General features: G+C 54.4%; 10 protein-coding genes across 10 annotated transcripts; 5 read left to right on the top strand and 5 right to left on the bottom strand.

The window, feature by feature from the left end:
- Positions 1 to 400: 400 nt before the first annotated feature.
- Positions 401 to 3,210, top strand: W97_03419 (AMP deaminase; the record flags this gene model as incomplete). Its single annotated transcript, XM_007781316.1, has 3 exons — positions 401 to 1,357; positions 1,413 to 2,533; positions 2,592 to 3,210. The coding sequence occupies 3 exons, from the start codon at positions 401 to 403 to the stop codon at positions 3,208 to 3,210; spliced, it is 2,697 nt and encodes an 898-aa protein (XP_007779506.1).
- A 2,478-nt stretch (positions 3,211 to 5,688) lies between these two features.
- Positions 5,689 to 6,604, top strand: W97_03418 (uncharacterized protein; the record flags this gene model as incomplete). The annotated part of the gene is made up of 4 exons (XM_007781315.1): positions 5,689 to 5,743; positions 5,816 to 6,123; positions 6,179 to 6,344; positions 6,405 to 6,604. The coding sequence occupies 4 exons, from the start codon at positions 5,689 to 5,691 to the stop codon at positions 6,602 to 6,604; spliced, it is 729 nt and encodes a 242-aa protein (XP_007779505.1).
- A 1,466-nt stretch (positions 6,605 to 8,070) lies between these two features.
- Positions 8,071 to 10,615, bottom strand: W97_03417 (dolichyl-phosphate-mannose-protein mannosyltransferase; the record flags this gene model as incomplete). Its single annotated transcript, XM_007781314.1, has 3 exons — positions 8,071 to 8,531; positions 8,620 to 10,258; positions 10,361 to 10,615. 3 exons carry the CDS (start codon positions 10,613 to 10,615, stop codon positions 8,071 to 8,073), a joined length of 2,355 nt encoding a protein of 784 aa, XP_007779504.1.
- A 405-nt stretch (positions 10,616 to 11,020) lies between these two features.
- On the bottom strand, positions 11,021 to 13,182 carry W97_03416 (succinate dehydrogenase [ubiquinone] flavoprotein subunit, mitochondrial; the record flags this gene model as incomplete). The annotated part of the gene is made up of 3 exons (XM_007781313.1): positions 11,021 to 12,464; positions 12,519 to 12,967; positions 13,156 to 13,182. The coding sequence occupies 3 exons, from the start codon at positions 13,180 to 13,182 to the stop codon at positions 11,021 to 11,023; spliced, it is 1,920 nt and encodes a 639-aa protein (XP_007779503.1).
- An 876-nt stretch (positions 13,183 to 14,058) lies between these two features.
- On the bottom strand, positions 14,059 to 15,382 carry W97_03415 (uncharacterized protein; the record flags this gene model as incomplete). Its single annotated transcript, XM_007781312.1, has 3 exons — positions 14,059 to 14,376; positions 14,454 to 15,317; positions 15,371 to 15,382. 3 exons carry the CDS (start codon positions 15,380 to 15,382, stop codon positions 14,059 to 14,061), a joined length of 1,194 nt encoding a protein of 397 aa, XP_007779502.1.
- A 369-nt stretch (positions 15,383 to 15,751) lies between these two features.
- On the top strand, positions 15,752 to 16,838 carry W97_03414 (uncharacterized protein; the record flags this gene model as incomplete). Its single annotated transcript, XM_007781311.1, has 2 exons — positions 15,752 to 16,031; positions 16,111 to 16,838. 2 exons carry the CDS (start codon positions 15,752 to 15,754, stop codon positions 16,836 to 16,838), a joined length of 1,008 nt encoding a protein of 335 aa, XP_007779501.1.
- Positions 16,839 to 17,826: 988 nt separating this feature from the next.
- Positions 17,827 to 19,325, top strand: W97_03413 (uncharacterized protein; the record flags this gene model as incomplete). Its single annotated transcript, XM_007781310.1, has 2 exons — positions 17,827 to 19,077; positions 19,146 to 19,325. 2 exons carry the CDS (start codon positions 17,827 to 17,829, stop codon positions 19,323 to 19,325), a joined length of 1,431 nt encoding a protein of 476 aa, XP_007779500.1.
- A 549-nt stretch (positions 19,326 to 19,874) lies between these two features.
- On the bottom strand, positions 19,875 to 21,570 carry W97_03412 (T-complex protein 1 subunit delta; the record flags this gene model as incomplete). The annotated part of the gene is made up of 3 exons (XM_007781309.1): positions 19,875 to 20,717; positions 20,774 to 21,478; positions 21,562 to 21,570. 3 exons carry the CDS (start codon positions 21,568 to 21,570, stop codon positions 19,875 to 19,877), a joined length of 1,557 nt encoding a protein of 518 aa, XP_007779499.1.
- Positions 21,571 to 21,938: 368 nt separating this feature from the next.
- Positions 21,939 to 23,322, top strand: W97_03411 (26S protease regulatory subunit 7; the record flags this gene model as incomplete). The annotated part of the gene is made up of 2 exons (XM_007781308.1): positions 21,939 to 22,378; positions 22,443 to 23,322. 2 exons carry the CDS (start codon positions 21,939 to 21,941, stop codon positions 23,320 to 23,322), a joined length of 1,320 nt encoding a protein of 439 aa, XP_007779498.1.
- Positions 23,323 to 23,611: 289 nt separating this feature from the next.
- Positions 23,612 to 24,528, bottom strand: W97_03410 (uncharacterized protein; the record flags this gene model as incomplete). Its single annotated transcript, XM_007781307.1, has 2 exons — positions 23,612 to 24,235; positions 24,319 to 24,528. 2 exons carry the CDS (start codon positions 24,526 to 24,528, stop codon positions 23,612 to 23,614), a joined length of 834 nt encoding a protein of 277 aa, XP_007779497.1.
- Between the last annotated feature and the right edge of the window lie 674 nt (positions 24,529 to 25,202).

The following is a 25,202-nucleotide window of genomic DNA, read 5'->3' as shown; positions in this document are numbered from 1 at the left end:
TCAAGTAGGGATGCTTCCCAGAGACAGGCAGCGAAAAACGGCTCTCTATGATTACACGGCGGAGAAGCAGATGAGCAACACCGAAGCAAAACAATTTTACCAAAGACATCAGCTGGACAGTCAGTATGGCGGTTCGCAAGACGAATTCAGTCCGGTCATTCGAGCAAAGACTATACCTGCAAACTTCGGGACGGGGCTTGGTCGATCAGGTAGCCTACGATCACGACCCAGCAATCACTCTCTCGCCCAAAGTACCATTTACAAATCTGCGTTGCCGGCGAGCCTCGGAAATGCGGAGCAGCCTACTGCTGTAGATGGGCACACACTGGGACTGCCACATCTGGACACAAGCTACCATCACCACAGGAGAGTGGGAGAAGATCCTTATCTACGGGCAGATATGTCCGCAAGAGATCACTCCAAGCATCCAGGCCTTCCACATGAGCAAAAGCCGTCGATACTCGCTACGGAGGGACTGCACGGCGCGGGAGCTGGCGTGGGACTTGGGGGAGGCATTGGAGGCTATGCTAGCAGTGATGCCAACGTCACTGCCGAGCTGACCGCCATCTACACAAACATACAGAAGGTTCTGGATATCCGGCACAAGTACATCAGGTTATCGCTACAGGGCCCAACCGATAACCCGAAGGACGAGCCCGGCTGGCGGATATACCCCGCTCCGCCGGAGTCAGCATGGGATCAATACAAGTCACGCCTAGGTACGAACGGAATGAACAGCATGACGAACAGTGTGGTTCTGGAAAAAGACGGCCAGGACCAGAAATCTCCGGAGACGCCATTGAAGCCGCCGAGGAAGCCAGGTTATGATATCGGCGAAGATTTTAATATGGATGAGCTACTACCGCTCCCTGGACCGGCAGAGATGACGTACAGAATGGACCATCAAAGCGTCTTCCAAGTTTACGAAACTTCGCGGTCTGTAGAGCTGGAAGAACCGATCGTGCACGTACCCGACATTCGAGAGTTCTACATAGACCTTGACACGATACAGAACGTCTCTTCCGACGGACCAAGCAAAAGCTTCGCTTATCGCCGCTTGCAGTATCTAGAGGGGAAGTACAATCTTTACTATCTACTGAACGAATATCAGGAAATTGCAGATAGCAAGAGGGTGCCCCACAGAGACTTCTACAACGTCAGAAAGGTCGACACGCACGTCCATCACTCCGCCTGCATGAATCAGAAGCATTTACTCCGGTTCATCAAGTCGAAGATGAAGAAGTCTCCAGACGAGGTTGTTCTTTTCCGTGATGGCAAACACCTTACGCTTAGGGAAGTGTTCGAGAGTATCAACCTGACTGCGTACGATCTTAGCATCGATACGCTTGATATGCATGTAGGTTACCGAGTGCAATTGAGCCGGCACACCAGCAAGTATCTGACTCTTGCAGGCTCACACGGATTCTTTCCACCGCTTTGACAAGTTCAACTTGAAGTATAACCCGGTCGGCGAGTCTCGCCTTCGAACCATCTTCCTGAAGACTGACAACTATATACACGGTCGTTACCTAGCAGAAATAACAAAAGAGGTCATAACTGATCTAGAGTCGAGTAAGCACCAGATGGTCGAGTGGCGGATTTCCATCTACGGCCGGACAATGGATGAGTGGGATAAGCTAGCGGCATGGGTGGTTGACAACAAGCTGTTCTCACCCAATGTTCGCTGGCTGGTCCAAGTGCCGCGCTTATATGATGTATACAAATCGACTGGACTCATGGACAACTTTGAGCAAGTGATCCGAAATATCTTCGAGCCACTTTTCGAGGCCACCCGCGATCCATCCAGTCACCCCAAGCTCCATATCTTCCTCCAGCGAGTCATTGGATTCGACAGCGTTGATGACGAAAGCAAGGTTGAACGACGGCTCTATAGAAAATTTCCGCTGCCGAAGGCCTGGGACACCAAGCAGAACCCACCATACAGCTACTGGATCTACTACCTCTTTGCCAACATCGCCTCTCTCAACTTCTGGCGGAAACAGCGTGGGTTCAACACTTTCCTGCTACGGCCACACTGCGGCGAAGCGGGCGACACAGACCATCTCGCGGCAGCGGTACTCTGTTGCCACAGTATCAGCCATGGCCTGCTGCTGAGAAAGGTGCCACTGCTTCAGTACGTCTTCTATCTCGAGCAGATCGGTGTTGCCATGTCCCCGTTGAGCAACAACGCTCTTTTTCTTGCATATGAAAGAAACCCGTTCCTCGCATACTTCAAGCGAGGGCTCAATGTTTCGCTCTCCACAGACGACCCATTGCAATTCGCTTTCACAAAGGAGCCGCTCATCGAGGAATATTCCGTTGCGGCACAGATATACAAGTTGAGCGCTGTCGACATGTGCGAGCTAGCGAAGCACTCGGTCGTGCAGAGCGGCTTCGAACATACGGTTAAGCAGCGGTGGCTCGGTCAGAATTATCAGCTGCCCGGTGTGGCAGGAAACGACATGGCGAAGGTGAATGTGCCGAACATCAGAGAGGCTTTTCGGCATGAAACCCTAATCCAAGAGCTTGCCATGTAAGAAACGAATGTTCTTAGCCCGATACACGTTTCTTTGCTGACAGCACAAAACTAGGATCGAACGCTACACCACCCAAAGCCCAGTCGACAGTTTGTCCGCCAGCAACCTCCAAACGCCTCATAGCGCGAACCAGCCCGCGCCCACCTCTCCATCCATCTCAATGGTGACCAATCCCTCCGCCACAAACCCAACTGCAGACGGTGTCTCGCACTTCCCGCACCTCCCGTCATCGGCAATCCCCACCGCCAACACCGCCCCCATGTTCCCTGCCCAAGCCGCCCGGATACATCCGTCGGCTTCTACACACGATCTTACAGGCATGGCTGGCGCCGCTTCAGCAGGCATCCCACAGCCCCCGACACGTGACCCGGCCCAGTTCGGCGGCGGTGGCCCACCAGCACGTTCATCATCAGTAGTCTTCTCCCCTCCGACAACAGACGGCGAGCCGCGCATCTTCCCGGGCGTTGTGAGTAGGCGTCGCACGAGCAGCATCCAGAGGCCGGGGAGCAGAGAGTATTCGGAGAAGGAGGTCGATGCTGCGGGAGCGTTTGGCGGGTGGTCGGGCGCGGGTGCGACACCCGGGGGTGCGTGGTCTGGTTTTAGGAAGGGTGGAGTTGGTGCAGGCGTGGATGGGGATGGTGCGGTTGCTGAGGAGGGGGAGGAGACGCCTTGAGGCGGGCGTGCCTGGTTGAGTATTTCTGTGGAGTATTGACTAATGATGGGTTAATTATTTAGGGCGTGGCTCGCGACATTCCAGTAGGGGCCGGTAGATGTTGTTTACGGGGCAGAGGAGTCCTGACAGCTGCGTATAATCATCTACGAGTGCTATGGTAATCGGTCAGATCACTCAATGACAGTACTACGAAGTCGCAGCATTATCATCAGACCATTCTTCTACCACCTCTCGTACAACTCCAGTGACGTGCCAACGACACAACTGACGCCATCCGAACATGACCCGCCTCGAGTGGCCTAACCTGTTTTACTTACGCCGAAAGTTAACCTCGAATGCGGGCGATCTATATCCGGTTTGCCGTTCAAGGATTTGGTGGTCAGCAGAACACATGAACTAATTCTAGTCACTCCATACCCGAGCTGATAGAAGAATATAAGCAGCCATCTAGGTACCTTCTTTTCCACTTGGCTTTGCTCACACTCGCCCGCTGCCAAGTTACGCCTCTGACAACACCCATGCATCCTCAGCTGCCTTGCTCCAAATATGGTAACCTCAACTGCCCCATATTCCAACAGTATGAATTCCCATGTCCCATGAGCGACCACACAATGTTGCAGCATCAATCCTGCCATGCTGCATTCAGGACATATATGGCTTCTACGAGCCAGGTCAGACCGACGAGGTCATGTCCGTAGACAAAGGCCCAGTCCGCCTACCGCACATCCTTGGCATTGACGAGCTGGAGCCATTCACCCTCCCACCTATTGACGCAGATTGTCAGCTTCGGCTGATCGAGTTGCTGCCACCGCACAAAGCTGCGGCGATAGAACCCAGCGACGAGCCGCTCCAATGTACAATCAACGTTCATTCGCTTGACGAACCTCGGAGTACGAGGCGCTGTCGTATATGTGGGGGAGCATGCATCGCCACCTCCCCATATCCGTGACAGAGAACGATGAGTTGAGATACGTAACCGAAAAGGCGTTGTAGGCAACGCCGTAGCTTATGATGGCGCTGCGCAGACTGAGACAGTCATCGGAGTCGAACAGGCTATGGATCGACCAGCTGTGCATCGATCAAAAGAATAATGATGAGGGAGGCAAGCAGATCCAGCTGATGGGGAAGATTTACCGAAAGGCGCGACGGGTGGTGATTTGGCTGGGGGAAGACGAAACCCATCTTGTGTACGAACCCATGATCAGGCAAAGAGCAGATACGGGACTGCTGGCGGAAATCTTGAACCTCTTTCCAAATACCAAGACGTTTCTCTGGATGATGCGGGCCGTGCGGCTGGGGTGGCCGGTGTTACCTTATGGATGCATGCAACAACAGTTGAACATCACAGAACGGTCGTCATCTACTTGGTGTTGAGGGGGCCGTGGCTTAGACGGGCGTGGGCCTTTCAAGAAACGAGCCTGGCGAGAGAACTGGTGGTGCAGTATGGCAAGGCTCTTTAGCTAGGGAGAGTAGGACAATCATCTTTCGGTTAGCTAATGTGGGTTTCAATCTGAGTGTGTCTATGATGGTTGACTAGGTCGTGGTGTTGGTATTTGGCTGAGTCCATGTTACTCCGAGGCGCGGGTTCAAAAGTCTGGTGCCAAGCGGCTTCCGCTTCAAAACCACAATTTACTCGCGATTTGACATGATAACTATACGAAATGACTATCTTGTGTCAAGTTAGCCCTTTCGAAGCTAATCTAGACATCTCAAAGACTGTGTCGTGGTTTGTGGGTTGAGTAGCCTTGGATAAAGACTGCTGTTCTTGCCAAATCGTTTGGCATCAGACTTTTGAGCCCGCGCCTCGGACCGTCTCGCTCTCGCACATCTCAACGCCAAATTATTTCCGTGACTGATTAAGCCTTGCCATCGCCATTCATGCAATGTTACCATCGCGAAGTTGGATGATAAGTCCTCTTAGGGTACTACAGTCTCAACCGTGGCCGCTGTCCACAGCCGTACCGCCGCTTCTCGACGAGAGCCAGCCGATAGAGGAAGAGAAGACGCCATATTATGACCCGAAGCGTTTCTATCCAACTCAAATAGGGGAGGTGCTACATGGTAGATACCAAGTCGCTACTAAACTCGGCTACGGCACCAGTTCGACTGTATGGCTTGCCAGGGACCTGTCCCAGTGCGTTATTCCACTTACAATTCTTAGAGCTTTTAAGTTAACATAATTTAAGATGGCGGTGGTCACCTGAACGCTTTGTTGCAGTTAAGGTAAATGCTACAGATCGTTTTACTAAACGAACAGCTGAGAACGAGCTACACATTACCCGGCTGATTACAAAGGCGAATCCGCGACATGAAGGCTGGAACTTCGTCCGCACTCTTTTGGACTCCTTTGTGCTAAAAGGGCCGGCTAGTAATCATATCTGTCTCGTTTTTGAGCCTTTACGTGAACCACTCTGGCTGCTGAAGAGGAGATTCGATGGGGATGCACTTCTTTCAGAGCTTTTGAAAATCATGCTTCAAATGCTGCTTAAAGGTCTCGACTATCTTCACGACACATGCCGTGTTATCCATACCGGTAAGATCTTTGGATTTGCAGCTCAGATTAGTGAAAGCACTCGTCAGGCAGGATAGCTTACTCATGCAACAGACCTCAAGCCCGACAACATTCTAGTTAGGCTTGAAGACAAGTCTATACTAGAAAGATCTGCCCTGGACGAATTTGAGAACCCACTTCCGCAGAAGCGACGTGACGATCGAACGATCTATCTGTCCCGCAACGATTACGGACAACCGAAGTCGATCCCGGGAATAGTCTCAATCACGGACTTTGGATTCTCCACTGAGGGGAACGGTCTTCATTATGGTTGCATCCAAGCCGAACCCTACCGAGCACCCGAAGTTGTTCTTGATGCTGGCTGGACGTACAGCGCTGATATATGGAGTTTGGGTGTCATGGTGCTCTTCAGCCTCAATCCGCGCAGACTGTTTTGCAAGCTAACGGTCGACACAGTTATGGGACTTGATAGAGAACAAGGCCCTTTTCGAAGCTGTCGACCCGTTGAAAACCAAGTACGATGACAAAGCTCATCTTGCGCACATCACTGCGCTCTTAGGCCCGCCGCCAAAAGAACTTCTCGCCAAGGGAAAGAGGACTTCGTTGTTTTATGATTTTGAAGGTAAACAGCGCTTATAGCCTCTTAATATCACTATGCTGCAGTCATTTACTCCTTAAGCAGCGAAGCTCAAGCCCCCAGTGGACATTCCGGCAGACTTTAGTCTGGAGAATTCCCTCAGCAAGATCAACGGGGAGGATAAAAGGATGTTCCTTGACTTTGTACGCAAGATGCTCAAATGGCGACCAGAGGATCGAAGCATGGCGAAGGACCTGCTCAAGGATCCATGGCTGTGTGCGGACTTCCCGGAGGAAAACACGTGACATGCGACGTCGCACGGCTTGGATAGTGTGAACGCCGGTCTGGGTACAAAATAGTACAGCTTGCGGTACGAAACGAACGCAGACTTAGGAGCCAATGTATCAAAGCGAAGTAACCATGTCTCAAAGAGGAGAATTACTCTTGCTGGATGGAACCCTCTGCTGGTTTCTTGAAGAGAAAGGCTCCCCTATTACCCCGATAGAGCGGCCGCACCTCAAGAGCTTGGAAGCATACTACTCCTCAGGAGGAACATGATAAAGTCCATGAGCTGGAAGAGCGGATGGTGTCTCAAAGTTTTAATTTGACTTAGGGTTGCGCTGAGACGTTGGAAGGAACAGCTTAGGGAGGCGGTGGCGGCCATGTTCTAGCATCGAATGCGAAAGCATCCTTTTCATGTATCATTGGAAGGCTCCAAGGTACGTCTTGTTCTAAATAAGACGACCCAAGCTGTGTTGAAAGTTATATGCATTACACAGCTGCCACTCAGATCCCAAATCGAACAACAGGTCTTAGTTGTCTATGATTGTGACGCTGCCCATAGTGCCTTGGGGCCCACAGGAAGCAGCTCTGGTGTTGTAAAGCCTACCATATCGCCGCCGTACGCCCTATGCGACTTGGTCGACCCCACACTCTACCTGGTCTACGCGAAAGCAAAGAGGAGATCGCCAAAAGTCCATGCTATTACTGTCTCAGCACCAATGGAGTTAGCCTTAGGATCCCTATTGGGCTTCATTTGATTCTGAAATAGCACTTGGAAGGGCGCCGGAAGGAGCCTGTTATGGGCGGGCTGTGAGTCAGTGGGCAATGTGGGTCACAACGGGATGCTGCTTTAAGTGGGTGAGCTGGGGTGCTCACTCCTGCTCACCCTTGCTCGCCCATGCTCGTCCATCAAAGGTATCGACGACGGCCTCGCAGATACTTCTAGACATCTAGTCACCTAACTATTAATCTACCGATTCAGAGTTTATGTGGTGGCAGAGCAAACGAGATGCCCAGTGTTCTTTGATCTATGGCCGTACGTGGCAGAACAGATGATTCTAACATTATGTGTTGCTTCTCAAATTTCTATGGCTGTGTGCCTGCCTATGATATCAGAAAGCTCCAGCAACTCGTACAGGGATTTATCAGCAAATGAGCCGAATTCGCACAAAGGAGCCTCTAGGTGCTTGTTCAAGTGCGATGTTGCGATAGAGCAGCAAGGAGAATGTTCGGGGACCATTCATCTGGACGCTGGGTGGATGCTGGAATGGAAGATATACAGTGCTCACGAATGCCACGGCGCCGAGTTCTTAGGAGCGACAGATAGGAGTTTCTTCGATAGCCTGACCCAACCCACATGATATCGTACTCCTACTCCTACAAAGCCAACCTTACTTCGAACGAACGCTGCATAAGAACCTGACACCACGCAATGACCCGCCGCGTCTTTCTGGCCACCTCAATTCCCCTACTCAAACAACCTCTCTCCCTACTTCGCGAAATGCAAATCATAATTCAGCCACTTCCGCGCATTGACCTGCTCAATACTCAACCCCGGCTTCCCATACGTCAGCGGCGCAAAGTACAAAAAGCTCCCAATCACCACCGCCAGCACGACCACAGTAGCCGCCCACATGGGCAACAAGCTCTGCGAGCCCAGCCTCTCCCTGACCGGACGACTGCGAACAGACGGGGCCGCCGACGCCAGCTTCTCAGCGGAGCCCCTCCTCTTCGCCTTGCCGTTGTCGTTGGCGTCCACCTCGTCCAGGGTAGCGGGCTCGACGTTGAAGACGAACTCGATCAGCGCGCCCGTTACGAGCGCTGACGCTAGGTGCGCGGGCAGGTAGTGGTGCAGGAAGAGCTGGCGGCCCATGATGAAGAAGGGGACGTAGTGGGCGGCCCAGGTGAGGAAGAAGAAGCCTGTGCTGTTGTAGAGGCGGGAGCGGGTGCCTGGTCCCCAGACTGTTAGAAAAGCTTGTGTCAGGGATGGGAAGGAAATATGGTGAGCGAGGGGAGGGAAGGCGGAGGTATCACTCACGGTCATCAAGCGCATCGATACCTCGGCGCACAGCTAGCTGATCCGCGCCTATGATGCCCGCGAAGACGGCGAGCAGGCTGCTGGCGAGCCACCACCCAATCGGGTTGCCGAGGAAATAGATCTGCTGGCGCGTGTCGTTCTCGGTCCAGAAGCTCACGCCGCGGAGCAGGAAGGGCCAGGAGATGGGGAAGCTGGCGTAGGGGTGGCTGCTCGTCAAGGCATTGTTGTGGTAGAACATTGCTCTTTGCAGCTCGAAGTATTTCTTGAGGAAGGGCACATGCTTTGTCTTGCGCACCTCGTGCTTCAGGCGGTCGCTGTCGGCTGGGAGGGATGGGATCTCCTCGACGTACCAGATGTTGCTGGATTGCTGGACGTTCTTGTTGCCGTTGATCTCGGCTTGCTTGTAAGCCCAGTCGGGGAGAGGTGACGTATGCGTCCACATGGCGACTTTGGTTGGATGGTGAACGAGCTTGAAATGGGATGCCATGGTTTTAAACTCTTGACCAGCCTTGCCATTCTCGATGCGAATTTCGAACAGGGTATCATTGTAACGATCTCCATTGGCTACGTCTGGAGGTACGGCGGTGAATTCTTGGTTGGTGGGATAGTACGGCGAGGCAACATCATGGGTCAACAGAATGGTGTCGGTTACCAAATGCCGGAACCTGACAAGATCACCATTCTTGACGTGCTGACCTTCCGCGGCTGGCAGTTGCTTGGCAGGAAGAATCTGCCACTGGTTGTTCGTATCGTTGTGTGGATACCCGGTAACCTGCTGTCCCTGACTGGAGATACGACCATCGTCGTACCGTAGTGGATATTTGTCCACATGGCTGTGCAGATAGACTTTGGTCTCCTTATGCCGCATGATAATCGAGTCGAAGTAGTCGATACCGACGGATTGCATCGTCATGACATTGTCGCTGAGCGTCTCCTGAAATTCGGGGCTCATAAAGTCATCTCCGGGCCCAGAGCGCGAAAGGATGGTAAAATGGACCTGAAACCAGAAGAGATAGAGCAGGAAAGGTACAATGACCAGTCCCGTCATGCGCGCAGCGAAGTGCTTGCCGAACTCGGGCATCGAAAGGGCACCTTGTCTGCGATTGATGTCCAGCAAATCCCAGAGGTCAATCAAGACCGGAACGCCGATTGAGAAGAACGTGAAGACACCAACGTACTTGGTAGAGATGACACAGCTCAGGGAAACGCCAGTAAGAAGGAGCCACTTCCACCATTTCCGACTGAAAGGCGCATGCCTACGCTTGTAAAAGCGGACGTAGCAGAGAACGCTCAGCGCCATGGAAAAGATCAAAGTGGCGTCAAGGAGGATGAGCCTAGTTTGGCCAATGTGTGCGTTGTCGAACAGCACGAGCCCGGCAGCCGTCACGCACGCTGGTAACGAGTATCCAGACTCCCACATGATCAAGAACACAGTTGGAACGGTGAGCGAGCCCAGGAGGGCAGGCAGCGAGCGGTATGCGACATAGGGCACATTGTTGGTGATGTATGAATCGCCGATATTGTCGAAGAGAAAGTCGCCGTTATACCCCACCAGCCAGCCGGCGAGGGCGAAAAGAAGCTTGCCGAAGGGCGGATGGACATCGAAGAAGTAGGTTCTTTGCAGATAGTATGAGGCAAACTGTGAAACGATCGGAGTTAGCATATGATCTCTCTGCGCTGCGGCAGCAATTGGTCCCAAAGTGTAAGATGGCGAGCTGCATAGGTAGGAGGTGTGTCATACCTTGCCAAAATGAACCTCGTCAAAGACGACCTGGTTGGGGTGGCTTATGCCGTAGAACCTTGTGACGAACGCCAGCACCGTGATGATCGCCAACGCAAGCTTGTAGTCCCATTCTGATTTTACCGCGCTCTTGACCTCCTGTACAGCCTTTGATAGTATCTCATCGTCCGCCGTGCCGTCTGTAGATGGGGTAACAGGCCGTTTCTTCAAGTCCTTCCCTCGCTGGCGCAGAGTAGAGGGCGCAGGGGAGGACATGCTGGGCTAGGTATGCGGGAAAACACTCAGCTGCCAGCTATCGTGGCGCACGAGGAAGAGAGAAACGCCGTTGCACAGCTATCGCAGGGAGTCGTCAGAACAAAAGGAAGGAGAGTCTAATGCAGTTGCACAACTGAGTCGATGGTTGTAGGGTGCAACGTATGTAGCTCGAAGCTGCCCCTTTGGAGTGGCCTCGTTTCTCCGTCCCGCAAGCAAGGGCTCCCGCATTTCAGGGTTCATTGGGCGGAAGCTGGGGCTGAACACATGCCAGTCACGAGCTCAGGCCATTAGCCGTAAATACGCACTAGCAGAACAAATCCATACAAGATCCATGTGTTTAGTCAACCATATGGTATTCTCCTACAAATGTACACTAGAACACCCCAACCATCACAAAACCACACACTAATACGTCCGCTTGAACGGCGGCACCGCCTTGCACTCATTCTCATCCAGCGTATGGGCCACCACCCCCCTGTACCCGATTTCCGTCTTGCCGTGCGGCTTCTTCTGCCACGTGAGCGTGTGCTTCATCCAGTTCTCGTCGTCCCGATCCGGGAAGTCCTCTCGTGCGTGCGCGCCACGGCTCTCCTTCCTGTTCGCCGCCGCCTCGGCCGTCTGAACGGCGCAGGTAAGCAAGTTCCGTAGCTCAAGCGTCTCGACGAGGTCGGTGTTCCAGATCATGCTTCGATCCTTGATACCGACGTCTGCGTACGTGGCATCGACGTCGTGGATCTTTTTCACGCCCTCGTCTAGGGACTCCTGCGTGCGGAACACGGAGACGTCAACCTGCATGGTCTTCTGCATCGCGGAGCGGATCTCGGCGGTGCTCTTCGGGCCGTCGGCTGTGCGCACCCGGTCGAGGACGCTGATGGAATCGGCACCTGCATCTGCGGCAACTTCCTTGTGGGGCTGGTTGGGAGAGAAGTTGTCGCGTATAGTGTGCGATACGGCGCGACCGAACACGATCAGATCAAGCAGGGAGTTGGCGCCGAGACGGTTAGCACCGTGCACGGAGACGCAGGCAGCTTCACCGCAGGCGAAGAGCCCAGGCACAACCTGGTCTTTGCCGTTCTCATCAACGGTCAGGACCTCGCCGGTGTACTTGGTAGGGATACCGCCCATGTTGTAGTGAACTGTTGGTAGAACCGGAATGGGCTGCTTGCGCACATCAACACCGGCGAAGATGGATGCAGTCTCCGAGATACCCGGAAGACGATCGTGAAGAACCTCTGGTGGCAAGTGGCTGAGCTGGAGGTAAATGTGGTCCTTGTCAGGTCCGACACCACGACCCTCACGGATCTCCATAGTCATTGAGCGCGAGACAACGTCACGACTGGCCAAGTCCTTTGCGGTGGGGGCGTATCTTTCCATGAATCGTTCGCCTTCGGAGTTGAGCAGGTAGCCACCCTCGCCGCGAGAGCCCTCAGTGATCAAGCAGCCTGCGCCGTAGATACCGGTAGGATGGAACTGAACAAACTCCAAGTCCTGGTTGGGTAGGCCAGCACGTGCAACCATAGCCATGCCGTCACCAGTGCAAGTGTGCGCAGAAGTACAGCTGAAGTACGCACGGCCATAGCCGCCGGTGGCCAGAACAGTGTTGTGAGCTAGGAATCTGTGAAGAGTGCCGTCCTCCTGGTTGTAGGCAACAACGCCCTTGCAGACACCGTCCTCCATGATGAGATCAGTGGCAAAGAACTCGATGAAGTACTTGGTATTGTGTTGTAGGGACTGGCCGTACAGAGTATGGAGCATAGCGTGACCAGTCCTATCAGCCGCGGCGCAGCATCGGTAGGCCTGACCACCCTTTCCGTACTTCTGAGACTGTCCGCCGAAGGCTCGCTGGTAGCTGTTGCCATTCTGTTAGCCTACTGCGTGTAATTCAATGCTTCTACGAGCTTACATTCTTCCGTCGTCTGTTCTTGAGAAGGGGCAGCCATAGTTCTCGAGCTCGATGACACTTTGAGGAGCCTCCCGGGTCATGTAGTGAATAGCATCCTGATCACCTAACCAATCCGAACCCTTGACCGTGTCGTACATGTGCCATCGCCAATCGTCCTCGTGCATGTTTCCTAGCGCCGCATTGATGCCTCCCTGTGCGGCTACAGTGTGTGATCGTGTCGGGAACAACTTCGATATGCAGGCTGTGTTGAAACCGGCCTCGGCAAGACCGAACGCGGCACGAAGACCAGCACCGCCGGCTCCGACTACTATGGCGTCGTACTCATGGTCGATGACTGGGTACTTGTGGCTGACATGGGGCGAGGCCTCCTTCGCTCGGAGTGGCTGGCTGGTGATGATTCGGGCTACGGGCTTGGTGGAGGAGAAGGATCGGGTCTGAGGGCGGAAGAGCTGGGAATACTGCTGTTAGCTTCCGCTTGTGTATATGCCTTTGAGCACGCAGCAGAGCTCAGCTATAACATATCGCTCTCGCCTGAATGCGGCTCGAGATATGTCTCGCCTCCGCGGGGTCGACAGCTCCGATCCGAGCTCGTTGCGCCGCTGGGTGCGCCAATGTCGTTAATGGAGATGTCGCTTACCTGGCGAGCAGCAGCGAAGCGCCGCATGCTGAGTGCACTCATGTCTGGCCGTGAATATAGAGGTGGAGGCGATGTTTTTGACGTTCAAGATGGTCACGAAGATGCCCCAAAGTCGATGAAGTCGACACCAGGTCCCAGCCAATCATCGCGCTACAGTTACGAAGCTAACTTGAACTGACGATTTACCTCGGGAAATTGTTTTACCACGAAGAACAAACGGGAACTCTGTCGCCTCACAGAACGACACTGACGATTCCACGACTAGATTTCTCTGTTGACTAATAGGGCCGTTACGTCCTGGTTCTGGACCGTGTCACGGGAGTTATGTATTGAAAGGGTAGCTGGCACGTGGCTCGAGGAGAGCCTCATGCTAAGGGCCATCCAGCAATCTAGGAAGGTTGCCGCATTAATAGCAACTCATAAACCTCTGGGTGGATGACTCAGGGCGGCGGTTGGTAGATCGAGCTCGCATCCTTCAAGTGGCTGAAGCACTGGAACGTTTCAATAGCTGAACATCTTGTGCTTTCTATCACATGAAACTGGTCCGGTTGATACACCCTCCACATGATCACAAGTCCAGCTCAATCGTGACTCTAATACCGATCGAGCATGGTAGCAGTTAAGATGCGCCAACGAATTTCTGGATAGTCCTCGTGCATTAACATGAGTACATTGTACATGATATATGTCCGTACAAGACGCGGCTTTCCAGCGCTATTTGCCCTTCTAGTGATCCCATCTCAACCATATCCTAGCATGTAGTACAGAATTTACCGACCACCCTCTCATATACATGCCACCGATGTCCTTCCATATGTGCATGCAGCCGCATAGATATGCTTGTACAGTCATTACAGATTACAATCTGCGTTCTGTTACCATCTTTTAATGCTCAAAGCCAGCTCAATCCTTGTTCTTCCTCCTCAAACTTCCCAGCCTCTTCTTGAGTCCTTCAGTAACGCTGTTGCCCCTCGTGCGGCCGACACTCGCTCCTGCCTGTTCTTCCTCGTACACACGCTGGTACTGATAGTCCGTAGCCCCCGTCGACTCGGCGTGGCTGACCGACTTGTTTCTCGGCCGGCTCGTCATCTCAATCCCAGAGCTTTCGCCTGCAACGCCGCTCTCGCCGTAGGTGTTTTCGTGTGCCTTGTGTTCTTTCAGCTGCTTATCAATCGTATAAGAGGGCTCGCCTTTGCCCTTGAGGTCATCGGGGTGGTAGTCCTGATAAATATATAACATTGGCATAGGTTGTTGGGCGATTACGGTGGTTAGGGAGAATCATGTGAAAGAAGACTTACGACGCCAGGCCAACGCTTGTAGTTCCCGCCGAGATCACGCATCATGTCCGTCCCCTCTTCGTACTCGTACGTCCGACCAAACTCGTCCTTCATCCCTGGCGGCACGGCTGCGACACCGTCCAGCGGCCTGTGACGTTCAAGCGAGTCCTGAATGTTCTCCGGCGACGTGGCTTTGAGCGCTTCGTGGTTCGTCTCCGCGACTGCTGCGACAGGGCTAGAGGTGAACGAGGTATTGCGTGCAAGCAGAGCCGCGTCGTACGGGCCTCCGTGGTGGTAGGTCTGTCCAACGGGCGCGGCGTCAAGCTTGTCGACCATGTCCGCGCCGGGGATGTGGCGCTTCTGGAGGTGGGGGGCGCGGTTGGCGGCTTTGCTATCTTTCTTGATTATGTCGAGCGGCCGGTGAGACGTGTCGCCTGGGAAGCGTTCCGTCAGGGAGCTGCCCCTTCGGCGGCCATTGCTGGGTTCTGCGACGGGTGAGCCCTGGCCGGAGCTGCGGCGGCGGCCGTCGTTGTAGCCTGAGAAGGCATCTTCGCGGTAAGTGGGGAATCTCTCGCCGCGGGGGCTAGCAGTTGTGGGAGGTGTAGGGTAGTTGTCACGGCTGCTGCTGGAGGGACGGCGAGTCTCGACAATTGTGACGTTCTTAGTTTTGGGAGGTTGGTCGCGGAAGGGGTTGTTGGAGCTCAGGACGGAGCTGCCAGTCGTTTGCTCGCGGATCTGGACGGGAGAACCATGCTTAGGCGCTGCGGAAGGGGGAGGGGTCGCAGTTGGAGTGATGGGCGCGAAGGTTGATCTAAAGTGCGTGCCGGGTCCAGTCTCCTCCGCTGGGGAGAGCTCAATGAGCGGGTCGATGATGGCGTGGTGAGCCTGTACGTGTCAGTGGGCAAGGTAGCTGAGGCCTGATAGTGTAAGATGCTCACTTCGCTGCTCATGGTGCTGTCTTGCCGGATTCTGGTTTAGTTGGAGAGGTATTTGAAGACTCTAGCCCTCTGCACAATTGAATTGGAGAATAGTCAGGAGACGGGGCTTGGTCTGTTGGGTAAGGAAGTGTTAAAAGGTTGATCACCCGTCTCAGTAAAATATTTCCAAGCTTGCCAGGCAGGAACGCGCAAGCTGGCACGTCCGGAGTTCCTGCATCATCCATGGCAGCGCAGCTTAGCGGTTGAGCGTGATGTCATCCGATAGGGGAACGCGACGGGACAGCGGCCGAGTTGGTGCCGGCCTCGAGTCCCTGCGCATTCCCAAATTTAGCAACATCCAAGCTCGTGCGCCGACGACGTCAGTCCAATGCTGCGATAACAATGGTCTTGGTCGACTATTCGGACTCTGAAGCTGAGGAAGATCAGAAAGAAACCGTGAGGATAAACCCAGCAAATCCGGTTAAGAGCAGTATCTCGGAGAGGAAGCGCAAAACTCCGCCAGAGCCAGCAGCAGACCTGCCTCCTCTTCCAGCTGGCTTCCATAACCTCTACTCGACAGCAACAAGAGCAAGCACGCAGGATGATCCTAGCTTACATGGAGGTCGGAAACGCTCAGTCCCACATGTGGAAGGCAATTGGCCGACACACGTCTATCTCGAGTGTATGTACCCCCCTTCTATACGCCGTGAGCATCGATCATGCACAGAAATAGTCTTAAGGCCTTGGCTGACCTGCGCGAGGGCATCCATCCCAACCAGAGTCGAACAGCATTACCAACCTGATTAAGATTGTGAATGTCCGCCAAACCAGTAAGCACAGTTCGGAAGGAGCTGAGAACGCCGCCCACTCTCTTCTCCAGTCCGACCTGTCCGCCGCTCTGCCGCTGCATATATCCCTCTCGCGCTCGCTGGTCTTGCAGACTCCTCAGCGCGACCCCTTCCTCACTACCTTGACCTCCCACCTCCGGTCTTCCGCCGTGCGACCGTTCCGAGTTGCCTTCACCTCATTGAAATGGGTACCGAACTTCGAGCGCACCCGCTGGTTTCTCGTGCTTGGAGTACAGAAGCCGGAGCGAGATGAGCTGAATCGGCTCTTGAAGGCGAGTAACGACGCCGCCGCCACTCTTGGATTACCACCCTTGTATACCAATGGCGGTTTCGCTGCTGGCGGAGATCGGGATGACGGATCTGTGGGGAAGTTCCAGAAACCTACGCAGATACGCGGAAGGCAAGTTGAACAGAGAGACTGCTCAGACGCTTTCCATATCAGCATTGCGTGGAGTCTGGAAGCCCCAGAAGAGGAGTTGAGGGACCCTATGACGCAGGGCGAGGTCGTGGCCATCTTGGAGAGAGAAACCAGTAAGATGCAGGTTTTAGTCGAGGTCGTGAAGGTCAAGATTGGGAACGCGGTGCATTCTTTGAGCCTTGCAACGAGAAATGATGCCAAGGAAAGAGGAATTTTAGGCTAGAGACCTGCGGTAAGATGGGGAGCTGCCGGCTAGCTTGTTTTCTGGAAGCAGCCTCGAACATCGTTACTATACAAAACCCGTGCCCAGAGTCTGCTAAGCTATCTTAATGGCCTGGTAGCCAGCTTGCTTATGTGGCGGCATTCGGAGCGAGAGTTAGCGGTGCCATTACGAGCTGTGCTACGAGCACCTGTTGTTGATGACCTCAGTGACGGGATCGGAAGAGGTAGACTGTGTTGGTGATGCCCGCTCAACTCAATTAAAGGGTTGGTGCTGGCAAAGAACATAGGCTTCAAGCTTCCATAGCAGCTATCTTGAGTTGTTCATGAAACATCTATAAAGCTATAATACTCAGAATACCAGACACGTGACAGCGTCCTGACTTCAAGGCAATAGTCCGAAGGAGAGGCAATAACCTGTCAAATTCGCACCAGATACAAGTCGCTCAATTTACAACCACAAGACTTGTAGATGAGGCTTAAGTGTAATTTAAATTAGCCTCGGGAACTCCCGCTGAGCCTCGGCCGGTCGGTTGCGGCTCGATCTTCAACATTGCATTCTCCGATAGAGCAGACTGATTCGCGTATCGCATTTCTCCGCTGGTGTATATGCCCTGTCAGACATGGCAAAACATAACAAAGCTTCTGAGTTTGTGAGAGGTTAATTTTCCCATAACGGACAAGTTCATAACACTTCATGTACTTCATCCATTGACCGAAATCTTCCATCGCCCTAGTCTATCAAAGTCTATGGTCTGATCAAGTCTTCGATCTCTTGTCACATTTGAAGTAATCTGTACAACCACTAGAAATACAGAATGGAACGTCCGTCGGAGACCGGCAAAGGGAAAGAAACTTCGTCGCCTTCGCGAAAAGCCGACGGGCCATCCATGGCCTCACGAATCGCGGCCTCTGCATCCGGTCTAGCTAAGGACCTGGTGGGAAGCTCGAGCGGGAACGATCTAACTCGGACACTGGCATCTTCATCCAGCATGTCTGGCAAGTCCCAAAGCTTTCAGACATCCGCGGGACCCTCAACATGGTCAGAGACGCTACCTTCATGTACGAATGGGCATTCCTCTAGCGCATCTCATCCAAGCAATGGCGCTCAAGGCGGTTATGAAAGTTTCAGGCAGCCGGCTCCGCAACATAGCGAGGCCTTTGACATGAACGACTTCTTGCGGGGGCCCGAACATCAAAATGAATTAGGAGCGCTGAATGCTGGCATTGAACCGTCATGGACGGCTCAGTTCCACCAACAGTCTTTTCAGCATTCATCCTTCCCAACCTTCTCAAAAGGCGCACATCCGACTATGGACAGCATACTCAGCTATGACGACGGTGCTGAAGTAAGAGCGCTGCTCTCTGACCCTACTTTCACTGCCGATACATACCCAACCGATGTGACGATGGAAGATCCAACAGAAGCGTCCATCTCAGACCTATTCCCTCAGAACTTTTCCGAAGAAGAACAGCATGCAGCGGACCGTATCAGATCCTCACTACCAGCGCCACCGGTACACCGATCGGTGCCTCACAACCACCCACTCAACCTCCGGCCAGATTTCGCTTCGTTTGGCGCACCGAACCCTCATCTCCAGCAGGAGATTGCTGAGCTCGTAAGCACGCATGGTTCCGGCGAGGAGAGCTACATATACTTCACCACTCCGACGCAACGCGAGCACTGGCTCTCAGATTGGGACGACGTCCTGAATAGCTACACGGACGACGTCTGGGGCGAGCTCCTCCCTGCAGTCCAAGTAGCAAGAGCTCAAGTCAAGGAAGCGATGGCCGGCACTGACCAGCTAGACAGCAAAGCGGTTGTGCGACTGAAGATGATACTCGGGCACGTGATAGAGAAGCAAGCTTCGATTTCTACAGCCGACGTGACAGAAAGCCGGGTCCGAGAGGCTGAGACAGACGGGCTTGGAGCCACTAGCTTCAGGAACGGGACGCACCGTTCGTTATCGGACGCAACCAAAAGCATGAATGGCTTCATGAATGGATATGCTTCTCAGAGTACCTTACATCATCAGGCACTTCCGTATCACACCCGTCCAGGTCAAGCGGAGTGCGTACGCCCCCATTTGGATAGAACACAGCATCACTCGAAGGACATGACCCGTCAAAACGGACATCCCGAACAGAGAACAGCGACAAAGGAGCCTCGCGAGGAGGAGAGAAAGATACCCATACCCGACTTCCACTGCCCCTGGATCAGCTGCCACGAGGTACTGTCCCTGGTGTGTGGTCAATCTTCACGCCCATCTTCCCTCATCACTCAAAGCACTCTTGCTAACTCTCACGACAGCGCTTCGACAATGCAGCAGAGCTGCGCCTGCACTCGGGCACCCATAGACCCCTCGCATGTCCACATACAGAATGTGGTGCGTGCTTCCCAGAGCCTGAGGAGTGGACGCACCACATACAGCAAGCGCATCATGATCTGCTGGATACCAGTGCGAGCAGGACGGGCGGAGGTGACGAATGAGGATTGGGCGGGAGGCTTGATGCCGGCGGCGATGGTTCGCTGCGGAGGATGTCGGAGCCTTAGTGACGCGTAAGAATGGCATGTTGGATTGAGGATGCATTTGGGGATCTGGCTGCTGGTACGGGCATATAGGTCCTACGGATCTGGGACAGCTGAACGGCTAAAGTATCATGACTTTTGAAGGACCGCCTGTTGCATTGCGCTCTTTCAGCATTTGGTCGGCGTTGCATATGGAAACGACTTGTCACGGACATTAAAGGAGGTTATAGCACGTCTGACTCATAACACTGGGCACACGAAGCTGCATTCCGTACGTAACATGCGTGCTGGACTGCTCTTGGTCCGTGTTACACACCTAGTAATGCTCCCACGCCTGACATTGGCACCGTATAAGATCGCTATGGTGACAGCGGCTGAACCTGGCTGCGATGCAGTCCCTGGGGATGTCGTCTTCTCATGCCTTCTGCCGCGCCAATGGCGCTGCTCTATTTGATTTACACATCCATCCTTCTAGAATCGTGCTTGCCGCGTGCCCTTCCGTACCGCCCCTCACCGGCTCAGCGCAATATCATCGATCCTCAGTATCATCTTCACCGTCTCCGCCGCCAGCTCAATAGCGCTAGTACTCACCAGCAGCGGCTGCAGCACATTCTCCTCAGCGATGTTATTCTTGACACCTCCACTCTTGATACTGACGCCCGCATTCTTCTCCCCCAGCGCATGCCTATGCCGCAAATCCGTCACGACCTTGATAGAATTCAGTCCCGCGTTCTCGGCCAACGTCGTCGGAATAACCTCCATAGCGTCCGCAAACGCCTTCCAGCAGATCGCCTCCGTGCCCGTCAGCTCGCGCGCGCGCGCCGACAGCGCCTGCGCGATCTCGATCTCCGGCGCGCCACCGCCGGCCAGGAGCGCCTTTTTCTTGACCAGGCAGCGGATCACGCAGTGCGCATCGTGCAAGCTGCGTTCCGCCTCGTCAAGGATGAGCGGGTTTGCGCCGCGCACGACGATGGAAACAGTCTGCGCGGCGGCCTTGACGCCCGTCACTTTGACGATGCGCGCGCCGGAGACCTGGACCTCCTCGATGAGGTCCGCGGAGCCGAGCTTGTCTTCGGTAAAGGAGTCGATGTCGGCGATGGGCTTGCAGCCGGTGGACTTGCAGATGAACTCGACCTCGTCGCGCTCGATGTCTTTGACGGCGAGGATGTTGAGTTTGGCGAGGAAGTGGAGGGATAGGTCGTTCACGGCGTCCCGCAGGATCGACTTTTGGATGAAGAGGACGTTGCATTTTGCTTTTTTGATCTTCTTCACCATGTTGAGGAGGTAGGTGCGCTCTTCTTTGAGGATTTTGTCCATTTGGCGGTAGTCGTTTACGACTATCTGGTTCTCCATCTGTGGGGGTATTGTTAGCGAGTGTATCCTGGGTACAAGTTGTGGTAGCGACGCACGTCTGGCTTTGGCGGGCTCAGTTGGAATTGTATCAGTCCTATCTTTGCCCTCTCCATCCTTGTTGGCCCGCCTCCGCTCTTCACGACCTGCTGCTGTAACACCAGTCCGTCGACCATCTCGCTCTCATCTATCGTGCCACCAGGCTTCTTCAGAATTCTGATGTTCTTCAAGTCCACATTATCTGCGGTCTTCGGATCGATTACCTTCAGCACCGAATCCACAGCCATAGGCGCCAGCTTCGGCTCCTGTGAGACAATCTTCGAGGACAGCGAGGTGGATGCGGCCTTGAGGAGTGTTGCCCGGTCCGCCAGATTTATGGGCAGTGACATATCATGCAGCGTCTGCACCGCCGCTGCCGCCGCCCGCTGAAACGACTCCGAGATGACCGTCGGATGTATGCCCTTCGCCAGTAACCGCTCCGCAGCACCGAGCAAGCTCCCCGCTATCACGACCACCGACGTGGTGCCGTCTCCAGCTTCGATGTCTTGCGCGTTGGCGAGGTCGACGAGCATCTTTGCGGCCGGGTGCATCACGCTCATGTCTCGCAGCATCGTGTTGCCGTCGTTGGTGATGATGGTCTCGCCTTTGCCCGTCTGGATCATCTTGTCCATGCCTCGGGGGCCGAGCGAGGTTCTTATGGCGTCGGCGACTGCGCGGGCGGCAACGATGTTGGCTGTGCGTACTGCTCGTGGCTTCTCCTTGTCCTATAGAATACTTAGTGGTAGCTCTGTAAAGCTTTTGGGGTGCTTGCCTTGAAAGCCGCATTGCCTGCGTTGCTGCTGGCGACTTGAGCCATGGCTGTGTCCGTGCTGATATACTTTAGTCGATGGTATATGAGGGGGAATGCGGTGTTAGAGCTTGAGTTGATAAATGTTTGCTCTTAGCTGCCTATCCGCTGTTTTTCTGGCGACGCGATGAATTTCCTCAGGCGCGTGTCGGCGAGCTCAAACGCCGATCCGCAGCTCTCCCGGCCAGAGTTGCTTGTGCTTGTGCTTGTCGAACTTGCCCGAGCTTCATCATCACGAAACCAACCTCAACTCCCGCAACCACTTCACCACCTTCCAACACAACCAAACCCATCACTTCCTCTTCAACCGACATCACCTCTAATCTAGCTTGCTTCATCCCGTCTTTGCCCGCCTACGCCACAGCGCAACCTCCACCATGCCCAGTGCCACCGGCCAAAACTGGGAGAAGTACCAGAAGACCTTCGCCGACGACGAGATAGAAGAGAAGAAGATCACCCCCCTCTCGGACGAAGACATCCAGGTGCTCAAGACCTATGGCGCCGCCCCGTACGCCGCGGAGCTGAAGAAGCTTGAGAAGGAGATCAAGGAGAAGCAGACGAGCGTCAACGAGAAGATCGGCGTCAAGGAGTCGGACACCGGCCTCGCGCCGCCGCATTTGTGGGATATCGCGGCGGATAGGCAGCGCATGCAGGAGGAGCAGCCGCTGCAGGTGGCGCGGTGCACGAAGATCATACAGGACGAGAAGGACGCGGAGAAGAGCAAATATGTTATCAACGTCAAGCAGATCGCCAAGTTTGTCGTCAACTTGGGCGAGCGGGTCAGTCCGACAGATATTGAGGAGGGCATGCGCGTTGGGTATGTTCCCGCTATCATTCTCAGCAGCTAGTCAATACAGCAGCTAACGAATCTATGCAAACAGCGTCGACCGAAACAAATACCAGATCCTCCTCCCCCTCCCGCCCAAGATCGACCCCTCGGTAACCATGATGACCGTCGAAGACAAGCCCGACGTAACCTACGGCGACGTGGGCGGCTGCAAAGACCAGATCGAAAAACTGCGCGAAGTCGTCGAGATGCCCCTCCTCTCCCCGGAACGCTTCGTGAACCTTGGCATCGACCCGCCCAAAGGCGCCCTTCTCTACGGCCCCCCCGGCACAGGCAAAACCCTCTGCGCACGCGCCGTCGCCAACCGCACTGACGCGACCTTCATCCGCGTCATCGGATCTGAGCTAGTGCAAAAGTACGTCGGCGAGGGCGCGCGCATGGTGCGCGAGCTCTTCGAGATGGCCCGCACAAAGAAAGCCTGCATCATCTTCTTTGACGAGATCGACGCGGTAGGCGGGGCGCGGTTCGACGACGGTGCCGGGGGCGACAACGAGGTCCAGCGCACCATGCTCGAGCTCATCACGCAGCTTGACGGCTTCGACAGCAGGGGGAATATCAAGGTCATGTTTGCGACCAATAGGCCGTCGACGCTGGATCCTGCGCTTATGCGGCCGGGGAGAATTGACCGGAAGATTGAGTTTAGCTTGCCGGATATGGAGGGACGCGCGAATATTCTGAGGATTCATGCGAAGAGCATGAGCGTGGAGAGGGATATCAGGTGGGAGCTTATTAGCAGACTGTGTCCGAATAGCACGGGCGCAGAGCTCAGGAGTGTGGCGACGGAGGCAGGCATGTTTGCTATCCGCGCCAGGAGGAAGGTTGCGACGGAGAAGGACTTTTTGGCGGCGGTGGACAAGGTCATCAAGGGCAACCTTAAGTTCAACTCTACGGCGACGTATATGCAGTATAATTAGTGGAGGTATTAAGGAAGCAGGTTCAGTCATTGGTGCTATAGAGGTAGCTTTAGGGTGCATCTGGCGTTTGGGGCGCTGGCTCTGAGCCACGCGTGTAGTAGTATGGCATGGACACTGGGAGGTTATTCCTGGCTAGAACGGAAACACTTGAGCATGGTCCTGATCAGACGCCGGCTTTCCTGTTCGAAACGACTGACTGACAACTACAACGGTGCAGCCCAGAACGTCATGAAATCTATCCAAACAACCCCATCTAGTCTCGTCTAGTCAATCTCCCACACGCACCTCACTACAACTCCTTCCTCGCCCTCCCATTCGCACTCTCCACACTCTTTCGCCCCCCCTCCCTCCTCTTAATCCCAACACTAGTTTCCCACCCATACAGCGCCCCCGCCCCAAACACCAGCGCAGCCCCGAACAACATCTGTCCCGAGAGCTTGTTCCCGAACAACCAGATGCTAAACATGAACGACACCAGCTTCCGCACATTCAACACGATCGTCACTGTCACCGCCGACGTATTCGCCGACAGCAGATTCACCCCCGAGATACACAGCAGCTGGGTGACTGCATTCAGCATCAACATCGCGACGCTCGTCGGCGTCTTCGCGAGGGTTGTCGCTAGCGCGGAGGGCAGGGGTGCGGTGAGTGAGGACGGGAGCTGCAGCGGAGGCGACAGTGTTAAGCGGTGGTACTGCCGCTGCAGGGTCGAGCTCAAGGGGAGGAATAAAGGCAGACTGAGGAAGTGGCTGTAGAACAGGTTCTCGTGCCAGTGCTTGCCGTGCGCTTCGTAGATCTCCTGCACATAGACGCCCATATAGGCGGAGAGGAGCTGGGCGAGGAGGAGGACGAGGAGGCCGGCTTCGAAGGAGGGGGAGGTGAGGTCTAATTTAGAGGTCGACATGCTTTTGCCCTACACATTATCAGCACTCCTGCTCTTGTCCTTTTCCTCCTCATGCAAAGGACTAGCACAAACGAGAGGCGCAGCCATATTACCTTCCCCTTAGCATCCGCCCACGCAGCAACCACAACCCCGACCGTCAGCAATGCCACCGAAAAAACCTGCAGGCGTGAATACCGCTTCCCCTTCAGCCACCCAGCCGCCATAGTCGAGACGCTGCCGAAGCTGCGCAGGATGATGTGCACAGGCACGCTGATGTCGAATGCGAAGGCCCAGTTGTTGAGCATGTTGACCGCGAAGAACATCGCTGCGCTGAGGGCCCATTTGTGGAAGGGGACGGCGGGCTTCTTGAGGAAGAGAGGGCCGGAGGGGGAGAGTTGGGAGGGCAGGCAGGAGAGGGTTGTTAGGATGAATTGGGTTAGGGTTATGAGGAGGCCTGGAGGCGTGTTAGGGGGTGGGGGGATGGGGGAAGAGGTGATGGGGGTCGCGTACCGCTATCTGGTTCGCGTCTGCAAGATGTTAGCTACGGCTTAGTGGATAGGGGTTTTGCTCGTGGAGTGACTCACTTGACTATCGCTTCCAGAGCGAATACCTGGATGAGGGATCAGCATGGTTGGTGCAGCCGGTAGATGTGAAGCTTACATTCGAGCAGCAACCGCCGAATATCAGGGCTACAATACCCACGGGTGCAAGCGCAGACATGTTACTAGGTCTTTTCGGAGCCGATCTGGGTAGGTGCAAAGAGGCACGAAAGATAGCTGTGGAGATGTGCAGGGGTACCGTCTGTTCTCGACTTGTCAGCGACTATTTCTGAAGGGCTGGATTAAACACGATCGTATCTACATCTTTAGGCAATTGAGAACTTCACAACAGCGGTTGGGGTTTGACCTCAATGGACAACGAGGATGCGCAGCACATCGATATGATACCCGGGGTCTAGGGGGGTAGAGAGACAAGCTATTCACAGTGCTAACCACCG

Source organism: Coniosporium apollinis, assembly GCF_000281105.1.
Source record: "Coniosporium apollinis CBS 100218 chromosome Unknown supercont1.14, whole genome shotgun sequence".
NCBI lineage: Eukaryota > Fungi > Ascomycota > Dothideomycetes > Coniosporium > Coniosporium apollinis.
This window is presented reverse-complemented; position numbering and strand designations above follow the sequence as displayed.